The sequence below is a fragment of the Osmia bicornis genome, chromosome 2 (genome assembly GCF_907164935.1).
Source record: "Osmia bicornis bicornis chromosome 2, iOsmBic2.1, whole genome shotgun sequence".
Classification (NCBI taxonomy): domain Eukaryota; kingdom Metazoa; phylum Arthropoda; class Insecta; order Hymenoptera; family Megachilidae; genus Osmia; species Osmia bicornis.
Window position 1 is genome coordinate 14,010,572 of NC_060217.1, and position 12,822 is coordinate 14,023,393.

General features: G+C 39.3%; 1 protein-coding gene across 6 annotated transcripts in view; it reads left to right on the forward strand.

Annotated features, from left to right (window-relative positions):
• LOC114875861 (acetylcholine receptor subunit alpha-like) overlaps positions 1–12,822 on the forward strand; it is a 40,603-nt gene that overhangs the window by 22,218 nt on the left and 5,563 nt on the right. For 3 of the 6 annotated variants that reach the window (XM_029186643.2, XM_029186644.2, XM_029186651.2), the window contains exons 3-9: positions 6,458–6,575; positions 8,928–9,067; positions 9,234–9,278; positions 10,185–10,294; positions 10,688–10,868; positions 12,134–12,249; positions 12,324–12,492. In XM_029186643.2, coding sequence (XP_029042476.1) covers positions 6,524–6,575; positions 8,928–9,067; positions 9,234–9,278; positions 10,185–10,294; positions 10,688–10,868; positions 12,134–12,249; positions 12,324–12,492 — 813 coding nt within the window. In that variant the 5' untranslated portion in view covers positions 6,458–6,523. Of the gene's footprint in view, positions 1–6,457; positions 6,576–8,927; positions 9,159–9,233; positions 9,279–9,728; positions 9,873–10,184; positions 10,295–10,687; positions 10,869–12,133; positions 12,250–12,323; positions 12,493–12,822 lie in introns of those variants that run through there. The other 3 variants (XM_029186645.2, XM_029186648.2, XM_029186646.2) reach the window with 3 other exon arrangements.

Sequence of the window (12,822 nt, forward strand, 5' to 3'; positions counted from 1 at the left end):
CCAAAATAATCAAAGAGATTTAGTAATGGTCGAATGGTTCTTTATTTCGAAGCGACGCAGCTCATTAAAATAAGATTCTATTCCCTTGTATGAGGGACAGATAGATGGATCATCAACGAGCAGCGTCAGGCTGCTGCGAAATTGAATTTGACGACCCGTCATGCTCGTGGAATTTCCGTGAGCGGGAATTAATTGGACGCTCGGAAACGAATCGATCTGACCCGGCGCGGCGCGGCGCGGCGGCGTTCCCGTCTCCATATTTGCAAGTTAAACTTCGACCTGCTAATTGTGCATCGACTGGTTCCGAAAACTCAGTTTTCAACGATCCAATTGTCGCTTTATTCGATCCGTTCGCGTCCAAACTTTTTCCCGTATTATTTCTAAAAGTAAAATAATAAAGAGGAAAAAAGAAAAGAAAAGAAAATTATAACTCAACGTATGTACGTTGTTCCTATCGATTTCTTCTACGTTTTCTTCTCTTCTTTCTTCGTCGGTGAACACTATCTAATATAGAAATGTAAATAATTTGTCAGAGTCTCGAGGCGTAAAATAGAGGGTAAAGAATAAGGGGAACGTTCAGTCTCAGGATCGTTCTTTGTTCGGTTTTAACTTGGCGAAGATTGATGACACTCAGTCAGACTTACACAGTTGGTCGTCGAGTTTTGACAAGCTTTACGCAACAGTATTTTATTAGCAGTTGAAAGATTGGACAATCCGCAGTCTGTTCGCTTTTCAGGCACCTTCCTAAAGTATTTGTATCATGAAAATCGTGGCTGTTTCAAGAGACAGTGTATGTACACAAAGCCGGGAATCGTCCGTAAAAATTGGCATATTGAAATTCTGGGTAGCCGCGACTCGATGCCGCGAAGAAGCCGCAGCCAGCAGCTAACAGTTGCGGCACCCTCGTAACCCAATTTAGAAGAGGACACAAAAGAGTATTCGGTGATATTGAGCCGTGAGATGCGACCTACTTGCAAACCGACCGACCATATCTGCCTTACCTTTTCCTCTTCTTCCTTCCTCGAGTCTCTGTTTCTTTACGCTAGCTCTACATATACGATTACACTGACTCATATTTCAAATTTCTTTGATAAGCTATTTAAGCTACATAAGCTTGCCTTTTTTCTCTTTGTTGACTCGTCGTTATACTAACGATAAGATCGCGGCCCAAGTAACAGGTAACGAAGAAAAAGTGAGGTAAATTTTTCACGAGGGCGCACATAACAAGGTAATCTCTCAGGACCTGTTCCTTATTTTAGCATGCGTACCGTAATATATCAATGTACATATCTTATAATCCTCTGTGTCGAAGGCTAGAAACGTTCGTTTGTTTCTCGTCGAAAGCCATCCTGCGTCTATTTTTCATCGACGTTTTCCATTTCCATTTTCATTGGAGCGATCTGTCGCGGTACTGTCCTCTGGTGAAACTCAATTTACGGAAAATCGTAAATCCTTGGGAGTTACTATCGTGTTGTCGCCTCCTTTCTTTCATTGCTGCATCTAACGGACAAATAAATGAACGAAGCACCGTTTCGATAGAATTCATTTTTCATCCAACTTTGAACCACCGCGCCGCTCCGCCGCGCCGCCGCGCCGCCGCGCCGCCGCGTGCGGTGCGAAAATTGAAAGAACTTTGGGAAGAAATGGGAAAAAGGGTTCTGATGCACGGATACGTTTCATTGTCAGTGAAAGGAACGAACTTTTCAGCTTTTCCTTGATAAGTATTTTCTTATTGCGTTTACTTACTCTACAGTATTTAAAACTTGAAGTTTGAAAGATGGTAAAATGATTTCAACAAGTGTAACGACTAACGATAAGTCAAGTAAATGAAAAAACATGTGTCGTGAAAGTCAGGAATATTTCGTGCTTGGAACGATTATGTTCTCGGAGCGTTACGATTTCTTTGGTCAGCAATTTGTCGGTGAATGCAAAGCAGGATTTTCTTGTATCGTAGAATCGTCGTTATCGCGTTCTCTACAGTTGAACAGGTTTCTGCGCCATTGGGTGGCAGATGATACACCTTGATACCAGCCAAACGATTTCAGTCTTATGTATTCTGTGGGACATAACACGTTTCTCTTTCATAATCCTGCATCGATTCTATGCCTTTTATTTTCTACACTCCATAAACTTGTTTTGTTAATGTTTTCATAAGAAATTCTAATTTTCACGAACTTGGCATACAATAATTGTTTAGATATTAGGTATATTACAGTATTCCAAATATTATTTTTCTTCGAGAAATAAAAATATCTGAAAGAAAAGAAATATCCGTCGTCCATCGAGAGTTCTCTAAAAGACCAGTGCACCGAGTAACCACAAATAAAATCAACCATCGCAGTTCCAACGATTCGAACAATCACTCTAAACCACTCTTATTTTTCTTCGATATTGAAAAAACTACCATAAATCTACTGCAGGGAAAATGGTACAGAAGAGACAGGTCCATCACACATCCCATTCACCGTTCTACCAGCGAATCAAAGAATTTTCAGACAATTTAAAAAGATTGAGCAGATAAAGACGAATGAATTTCACTTGAAATAGCCTTTGTGAACGTTATTTTTAGCGAAAAATCGAGCAGATCCTTACGGTAAACCTGATGGATCACCTCAAAGACGTCGTCTTCTATCGTGGTAGAATCGTGGAAATTTTCTCAAGGTACGAAGAAACGAGGGACGAGGAGAAGCTTGGATATTTAATTTTCCATGAACCGAACCAGCCAGCCGGCGCGGTACGGCGCGGCGCGGCAGTTGAATTGATTCCATTGGCGAGAAGCATTCTCTCGTGAATCGCCTAGTTTCGATCGGTTCCTCTTGGGCCAGGATGGATACTGGATGCTAGGATTCCCACAGAATATCGCCTCTTTCTATCTGACTGTCGCGTCCTCTGATATTCAATTATCCACGAATAAAGAAGATCCGCGTACGGATCTCCCTTCTTTTCTTCCTTCACGTTGCTCGATTTCACCTCGCCACGCGCCGCGCACCACGCGAGAATGTCTTTTCCTTTCTTTCTCATCGTCAGTCAGCCTCGTTCGTTTACTTTCGTGTTAGAATATTGATAGAATATTTATTAGATCTTATATAAAGCGCCTTGTCTCGTTCTAGCTTTCACTTTCCCTTGGCTCTCTCTCGATTCTCTTCAAATAAGAATTCATGTTCGATCTGCGTTCAGGTACGACCTGCGAATAAAAGGTAAATCGCGAATCAACTCGTCTCATCGACCGATGCCTGATGATCTATTGCTCCAGCCCTAAGACCTTCATCCATCACAGTGTCTCGAAAGGAAGAATAAAAAAAGAAAAAAAAAACGTCTATCGACCACAACTTGTCGATATTCCGTTTAGCTATCGTGATTACAAGTTGGCAGCCCGGTAAGCGCCTTTTTCACCATTGCGTTTTTATTTTTAATCTCTTTGGAAACATCGAGCGATTAACCAAGAAAATAATAAAGTTATTCTAACAAGAAACAATTCCTTGTTAAAAATCCAATTTGACGAAAACAGACGGAAGAAGAATAGTCGATGAGATGGTTTAGTCTATTCGATGAGAGAACTCGAGAAGACACGGCATGGTCTAGGTTCCCAGAAACGGATGATAATTAATTTTCCATGAGGCAAATGGATGCGGTACGTGTTTTCCTTCGCATTTCCCGCGATGTCGGATAGGCAGGTGCATACTGCATGAATCAACCACACCAGCGATTTTTCTCCAACCTGTCAAGAGCTTTTCTTTACAAAAACTACTGACTTTTGGTCGAGAATTTATAGGATACCTACAAGACAACAATATGTAGCATGTTATATCGCCTCTTTCATGTCAGATCTAGGAATCTGTAAATTTTACACTTTTTCAGAATCGACTAATCGTAATATTTAACCGCACTGCGGCTGTACAATGGGGTGCTGCATTTAATTGTTCCCGAGGGCGATGCGCCGCTATTATTAAATTCATAAAACTTATTTCACCGGTCAACTACGGATAGCTGGTTTCGAGAGGTTTCGAGAGGTTTCGAGAGGTTTCGAGAGGTTTCACCGATTTAATGGTAAATTCGTGATCGAGTTTCATTCTCACTTTACACCAGATTATTGCCGATTATTAGAATCGTGTTTTTTTCTTCTTCTTTCTTCTTTCTTCTTTTTTAATTTCACCAAAAGTTTCTTCGATAGGTTGCGTAGAAAAAGTATCTAAATCGTTATTTAAAGTCACGCGAACGATGTTTTAAATAAAGAAACGTTTAAAAAGGGCGAATCGTTGAAAATGTTGTAAAACGAGGAGGAATCGTGAAAAGTTGGGAAACGTTGGTAGAGAATGGTGTATGGCCAATTGAATTTGAAAAGTAGCGTATTAAAATTAATGAAGGTAACCGTTGGATTTATTCAGCAACAAGTTGCCCGCGATCTTATCGTTAGCGGATGAAACGCATCGTTTCATTTATCGTTTCATCGAGATACAAAGATGCAACGATAGGTAGATAGCGTAAAATCGAATCTTGGAATCTTGGAATGTTTGTGCGAACCGAACGGTTTAATAGCGCGAACGGAGGAACACTTTTAGTTGAATGCCTCTTGAATTTACCTATTTGCGATTTACCGAATCGTGAACCCGAGAATCAGAGGAATGCGAACGAGTTGGTTCGTAGGAAAATGTTTAAACTAGAACCAGCTAGTTTACAAAGGATAATACTCAGAGATGGTGTGGGCTATTACAGTTGATTCCTATTAAACACTGAAACCGAAACGTTCAACTTCCTTAATGTGTTAGAATCAATCGATTGTAAAAGGAAGGGGAGGGGGGACCTTAGGAAATTCTATTCGAGGATTTCTCTGCTAGGGAAGTTGTCGATTAACATGGACGAGGTGATGTAATTAAAGTATTTAAGTGGAAAATAGATGTTGGAAAAACCGTGTCTGTTCGAAGACGAATCGCGGGTAAAATGTGATTCGCGAGGAAAAGTTATTTTTGCAACGTGGTGGTTGGCGATCGATAAGTACCGAACTCGTCTCGTGCCTCGAGACCGGCTAATTATCTGCTACGTTCGCTCGAGTCCCGTCAGCCACGCGTGACGAGAGCTTTAACCCTTTAACGGCGAAAGCAGCTTGCTCGAATGCATCTGCCATATGATATACTATGTACTCTTCCTCCCTGAAATCTCTCTGTAACATTTTACAATTTTACGAATTGTCTTTCAACCTCTTTCTCTGCAGAAACACATCTGTCAACCATCAAAGTAGATGAAAGGAAGAAGAAATTACTTGAAAGCGAAGATGAAATTCGCTATCTAAAACCAACGATTCGTTCGCGATACATATGTTTTAATATTCGTAAGTGGATTACGACGAGCCAGGTACAAAATAAACGAGAAAGATCTCTTAAAAAAAAATGGTAGAACATTTAACGCGTTGGAAAATGCCAACCACACGTGTCTCTCTATATTCTTTTTTTTTTTCATTGCAACACGCGTTTATAAACGGTCACTGCAGCGTTATGTAAGCGTATAAATAAAAAAATATGAAACCGCAGTGGGCGAGAAATTCGGTAGGATCGTTGCGATCTACCTTGCTGTATCGTGTGTATAGTTTCACGGTATCCGCTATACGATATACATATGTAGAACGCTGCGGCCGTGGTGAACGCACGAACGCTGCAGCCACAGTTCTGCGGTCCACGTGGCTCAGAACGATGCGGTAGCTTGAAACGGATCAACCGGACACCGATTACCGTTTCTACGTTTGTTCGTTTCCAAATTTTACTCCGAACTGACCATCGATCGAGATTATTCTTTCCCATTGACGATCGGGTCTCTTTCTACGAGAAAAATTATTCACCGTTCAGTTCAGTTCAGTTCAGTTCAGTTCAGTTCAGTTTAAAATGTTACAAATTTTCCAAATCAAGTATTTATTTGACCATTCGACGAATAAACGGACCGACAAATCCCGTGGTGTGTCTTGGAAAAAAAAAAGATCGCGCTTCTGTGTTTGTTCGTCGATAAAATTAATCCGACAGGAAGGAAAATTGAATCGCTTATCTGCTCGAACAAAAAGCATACCGATGTCCACTGAAGTTAATTAATCACTGATACGTATCTAGCATGAACGTATCATAGGTGTAAAAATAGTCTCGGTGTTTCGCTGCGAATTGCAATTACACGCTTCATAAATCATCGCTTTGTACCTGCTTCTGAATCCTCTTGTCGTATGTGTCTTACGATTTTACGATTTTTAAACAAAGTCTTGAAATTATTCATATATAATAATTAATCATATATGTATAATAATAATAATAATTAAAAGAAAAAAGGAAAAAGGAAAGGAATGGGTGTCACAACGACAAGTTCGATTGGTTCGCGACAACTGATCGTGCCATTAATCAGGAAAAACGTATTTCGCTCTAATTGTTAGTACTTATTCAAGACGCATCGCGTACTTAATCGAACATCGTTTTCCTTGTTTCAGTGGTAAACCTGAAGAGTCCGGAGAGCACGAAGGCGAGAAGAAATGAGTTGGACGTGACACAATGACATGATGAAGAGCCTGGTGGGGATCATGTGGATAGTGTTGGTGCTCATATCAGGTAAGTTCAATAAATCTATCCAGCAATAACTGTTCACCGGTATTAGGTACATCATCGGTCGAGTTAAAGACGGTCGTGTTGCTGCTTGATGCTTACTCAGAATTTATGGATACGTACTTATTGAATTATTTAATTGCTTGCGTTTCATTAATATTGCAGCGAGTTTCTTCGAATTATATCAAATACAATTTAGCGTTGTAGCATTGTAGCGTAAAAATTTTATGAATGCAATTCAGAATTCGTGCAATGGTCTCAGGTAACGCGTGTTCCATTTCGTATATTTGTGCTGAGCTCCATGACGAAGTCTATCATCTCTGGACAATAAACCGCCGAATATAATCGCGCAACGACTCTACTGCATATGCATCAACTATACTCACTTCTCTTCTATTCAGATGTAAATGTTTTATCGTGTAGAATAGCCGACGATGCCCAGTCTTTTTCGCCAACATTTTCGACGTGTAAACGTTTACTCGTTTTTGCTTGTCAGACAAACAAAATATTTCAACTATCATATTTGGCAATATCATTTATAATTGAATTGTAAAATAAATTACAATTTCTTCTATTAATTCTCACTGAAATATACAGAATGGCTGGTTTTCAGTTACAGTAAACAGAGTGAATCAGAGTGAAATTGATACAACCAAGTTATTGGTAATTTAATACATTGTTTAGAGTTTAGAGAAAATAGAGTCAACGAGAATATAACGAGGAAGTAAATTTGACCAAAATGATTATAGCTAGACCAAATTCGCGTGTTTATCAGTCAAAACGGGATATACTTTTTACGTTTTAAGTATTAAATTTGTTTGACCAGATACATAATCGTCACATCATATTTGTCCGAGCACGCGCTATTCTGTTTTACTTATCATTAGAAGGTAATCCTATTCTACTTACCCGTACAAGCACAGGCTCATTCCACTTATCTCTATAAGCACCGTCCCATTCCGCTTGCTCGTGTAAACACGGACTCATTCTACTTAGCCCGGTTTACTCCACTCGTCTGTTTATACGTTACTTCATTCTACTTATCCAGTTAGATGTAGCGGGGTGCGGTGCGGTGCGATGCGGTTTACTCGCCTTTTACTCGTCTGACCAAACGTGGTCTCGTTCCACTTGTCTCGTTCTCACTAGTTACGCTCGCTTTCTACACGAATCGTTTATCTGTAATTATTGCAATAATTAAGTAATTTTAGACCAACTATAATATTATAATATAACGCGTTCAATTAATTTTTACTTTAAATAGTTTAACAAAAATCTAGGAAAACTGGTATCGAATACGCATAAACCAGTGAAAAATTGTACTTGTAAGTTTACCTACTATTGGATCACGCAACATATTATGGTATCTAATTTGATTCGATTCGATTCGCATCTTCCTTCGTGTCTCGTATCGATCCGACCAACTTTCCCAGCCTTCTCTGTGTTCTCTCATTCGAGATCCCAAGTGGAAAAGTTGCTGGGCGTTTTTTCCGCGAAATAAACAACGGATAAGTGGATATACTCGAACGACGAATCGAGTGTCTTTTAAACGTCTGCCACGTCCGCGCGAGGCTCAATATTTCTCGATATGTCCGGCTCATCGAGCAATCCTGTCTCGCGCGAAACGCAATATCGTCGAGGTAATATAGTGGTCGTTCTTATTGCTAAACCACGGCCACTACGTCGAAGCTATAATTTCACCGACCGATTCGTCGACTTTGATAGCACCACTTTCTCTGCTCTGATATCCCATTACGACACAACGATACAACGTTGTTATACTCTGAAATAATTTCACTTTTGTTGAGTTTAATTGTCACTAGGTTTTTCTTCGATCTCTATCAATTAATTCGAGTTCAAATAACACCGTACCATACCGTACAGATTTATTTCACCGCGATATCGCTTAAACGATTCGTTCGATCGATTCTGCCAGCCTCGTCTCGTTTTACTACGAACGATATCGTATCAACTTTTCCTGTAGTTCCTTCGAATTTACCCATCATTCCCTCGAACCTAACTACATATAGGTATTTCTCTCACCAGAGACTGGTTCCCGAGTTATACGCGTTTAAAATATCGTTTATAGAAATATAATTAAATTTTTTACATAGAAGGTATGTATACCGTAAATATTATCTGGCACCGCTTCAGAATTGAAATCGTTGCTAGCGTTGTTCCGTATAGGTTGACGCGTATTATGAACCATCCTGGTATCGGTCCAGGGAGCTCGTAAAGCACCGATAATACAATCTTTGGAAAGGATAAATAATAGCTCCGAACCGTGCCAGCGAAATCAATTAGATTGATTGAAACAGAATGGAAACGTTGAGCAACTAAGGATCTTTTGATATTTCGCAGGATGCTCAGGAAATCCAGACGCGAAGCGACTGTACGACGATCTCCTGTCGAATTACAACAAGCTGGTTCGTCCAGTGGTCAACGTCACAGACGCCCTCACCGTTAAAATCAAGCTCAAACTTTCGCAGTTGATCGATGTAGTGAGTTTCCAATATTAATGTCACCTCCGACCTGAACCAGTGAAATCGTTAATGAAAGCCTCGAATACGAAAAAAGAAAAATATTTGACAAGTAACGTAGAACGACAAGTAATTTGAAACGATCGATGTTATGTCTGTAATCGTTCAACTCACTATTTCTTTGCAGAATCTCAAGAATCAGATCATGACGACGAACCTATGGGTTGAACAGGTACGTAATTTATAGAGAAAAAAAATTGAAACTGGTCATTGTTTTTCACGAACGTATAAATACGAATAGATATCATATGCATAAATCGACCAGGAAATTCCACTCGAGAGTCGCAAAATAAGTCCGGTGAACCGTGCAACCCACTTTCAAATGTTAGATTACGTAAGACAGATCTGTATCCATCCGTATCGTGTATCCAATTTCCCTCCTTTCTATTCTTTTTCTTCTTTTTCTTCTTCTTTTTTTTTTTTTTTTTTTTTTTTTTTTAAATATTTTCTACAATTCAGCAACCACGTCTCATCTCATCGTCAATATTATATTATAGTACGAAAATAAAAGTATATGTAATAGAGAGTTTCGATAAATTTACAATAACAAGCTAAATAGGTACAAGCTAAGTGTCAATGAAAGAGATTCCTTGGCGAAGTTCAATTTACGTTTCAGTTTCCATAGAGTTGTTTTACCGATCGATTTTATCAGCAACCTCGTGTAAAGATGCAAATCCCTAGTGTAGCCGAGAATTATCGAGGGGCTTAACGTCGCGAAGAGTATACTGAAACTAGTCCAGTATTACCGCCAGCCAACGTTTTCCAAGTATGTACTCCTCGAACTTCTCTTGGTGCTGTTTGAAATTATTGTTCACCGCCTAAGGGAATATGTACGTCGACAAGACTTATCAAGCTGTTCCAGCCTTTGGCAAGATTTTAATCAACGAAAGGTTTTTTAACTGAAACCTTGATAAGTTTTGCGTACGCATTCGGCATTCGGCATTCGGCATTCGGCATTCGGCATTCTCGTATACATCGATGATGTTAACTTTTTTTATTCGAACTAATGGTAAAGTGGTAAAATTGCATCGTGTTTGCTGATACCATGGAATTAAATGGTATCCTTTTTTGATTGCAGTCATGGTACGATTACAAGTTAAAATGGGATCCAAAGGAATATGGTGGTGTTGAAATGTTGCACGTGCCATCCGATCATATATGGAGGCCCGATATAGTTTTGTACAACAAGTAAGCTCATCTTTCTATCGTTATCATATAAAATTATCGTATTTAACAAACCTAATATGTACCATATACATATTAAAGGATCTATTTCATCTTTTTTATTTCTTTTCAGTTTTCAGATTTCTAATTTTACTTTTACTAATTGTAACATTTGAATAATCTGTTTATCTTTGAGTTTATCATAACTTATTTCGCATGAAATAAGGGGGGTCAAATTTATCTTGCAAAAAAAAATACCATTACCTGCAATTTCATTACGTATTACATACTTTTTATCGTATCTTGTGCGAACCGTCGAGCGTTGAAAAGATTTCAATTATCCTTGTTCCGTTCGGTAGAGATTTAGAAAACAGAATGAGCTATCGAATGATTTTCTTGTACATTTGATTGCCGTAGCGCTGACGGTAATTTCGAGGTAACTCTGGCAACAAAGGCAACGTTAAATTACACGGGAAGAGTCGAGTGGAAGCCACCGGCGATATACAAGTCTTCCTGTGAGATTGACGTAGAATATTTTCCGTTCGACGAGCAAACGTGCGTGATGAAGTTTGGCTCGTGGACTTACGACGGCTTTCAGGTAACGATCATGTTCTCCTTTTACGTCACACTTTTCCGACTTTCCAACTAACGCCTCCATATACATACTGCACACAGTCTGAATGTGAAAGAGTGTTCAAAGTTCTTCAGGCGGACGCGGTCGAGAAAAATAAGACGCGAAACTTTGAAACTTTGCCGATGAAAAGTATCAAATTAGAAAAAGAAATTTCAAATACCTAATGTTGAAAAAATCTCTGTATAGGTAGATTTCATGAATTGGCCTTTTAGGAAATATTGATTGTTTCAATCTGCTACTCATCTAGCTTCCATCACTTGTAATAATGCCATCTATTTACCAGATATATGTATGTAGTAGGTAAATCCCCTTTTATTTCTCTCAATATCATGGGATGAGAATTTCAGACTGTTAAGCTTCAAGAGGAATACAATAAGCTGAATTGATCGCATTCGAATTTTCATTCTGACGAACCAGAGATCCTCTTATTTTACATTCTTTCTTATTTTTTAATATGTAGCAGTGTTTTAGTAGCACTTTAGTCAACTTTTTAAAGATCCTTCATTCATTACCGCGGTTTACGTCATAAAAAAGAGTCATTAGACTTGATTTGGTTGGATGAGACAAGGAATTCACGTGTATAACGAAGCTACAACTGGCACGCAAGCCGAAAGATCGTTTCGCCTCGTTATTTCTCCAACGATTGTCGTCGCGACACACGATTCACCCTCTGTGTTATCGCGTAAAATATCTATACTACATCGAAGAATGAATAATGCATTACGTGTGTAATGTTGTCCATACATCATCACGCTCAACGACAGGGGATATCCATCAAATTCATTTAATAAGAAGTACATACCGATCGATCGATCGATCGATCGATCAGCTTTATGTGGCCTACGAATGGACGTTCCATGAAGGATGATTACGCGAAATCCTTTTAACGACCAACCAAGATACACCGTCTACAAGAGACAGGGATCGAAGGACCGTCGATTGCTCTGGTTAAATAGGATACTGGATACATATACCGGCCATAAATTGAAGTGAAAATTTTCCAGATATTTCTTCTCTCACTTCTGCATCTACTCTGCGATATTTAACGGAAAATATAATATATCCTTTCATTCGCTTATAATAATTAAAATGGTCATTTTGAATAATAATAATAATAACAACAATACTTTTTGAATAATGATAATTTGAACACCTATTTGTAGTGTTTTTTTTTTTTTTTTTTTTTTTTTTTTTTTTTAATACATTGATGAATTGCAATTGCTCGATAGGTCGATTTGAGACACATCGATGAGATACGTGGCAGCAACGTCGTCGATATCGGCGTCGATCTATCGGAATTTTACACTTCCGTCGAGTGGGATATCCTCGAAGTGCCAGCCGTAAGGTAAGCACGTCAATTTCCAAGGGAAACGAAAGTTTAGCTTATTTTCTACAACATTAATTTGTCAAATGATTCAGAAATGAAAAATTTTACACGTGCTGCGACGAGCCCTACCTCGACATAACGTTCAACATCACCATGAGACGGAAGACTCTGTTTTACACCGTGAATCTTATAATACCGTGTATGGGTATCTCGTTTCTCACCGTGTTGGTCTTCTACCTGCCAAGCGACAGTGGCGAGAAGGTAAGTATTTATTTAATAAAAAGAAAGATGTCTTTTCTATTTTTTCGTACGTATCAATTCGTAAGAGCAAGGGAAGAGAAGCACCGATTCGCGTTCGATCACTGAAATGGATTCCAGGCTGGGTTGAGGGTGGCGAGGGTGGAGAGGGCGGAGAGGGTGAAATATCAAAATCCAACATCGGTATGCAAGCCTCTAAATGCCGTTCGGCCTTCATTCCTCGTGGACTCTTGACCTCGAGCCGATATCCACTTAACGCCCCGTATACGCCTCTACAATTCGCTCCTATTGTTCTGACTCGAGAGAAACAGGCAAAAGGGTAAAGGGAGAAGA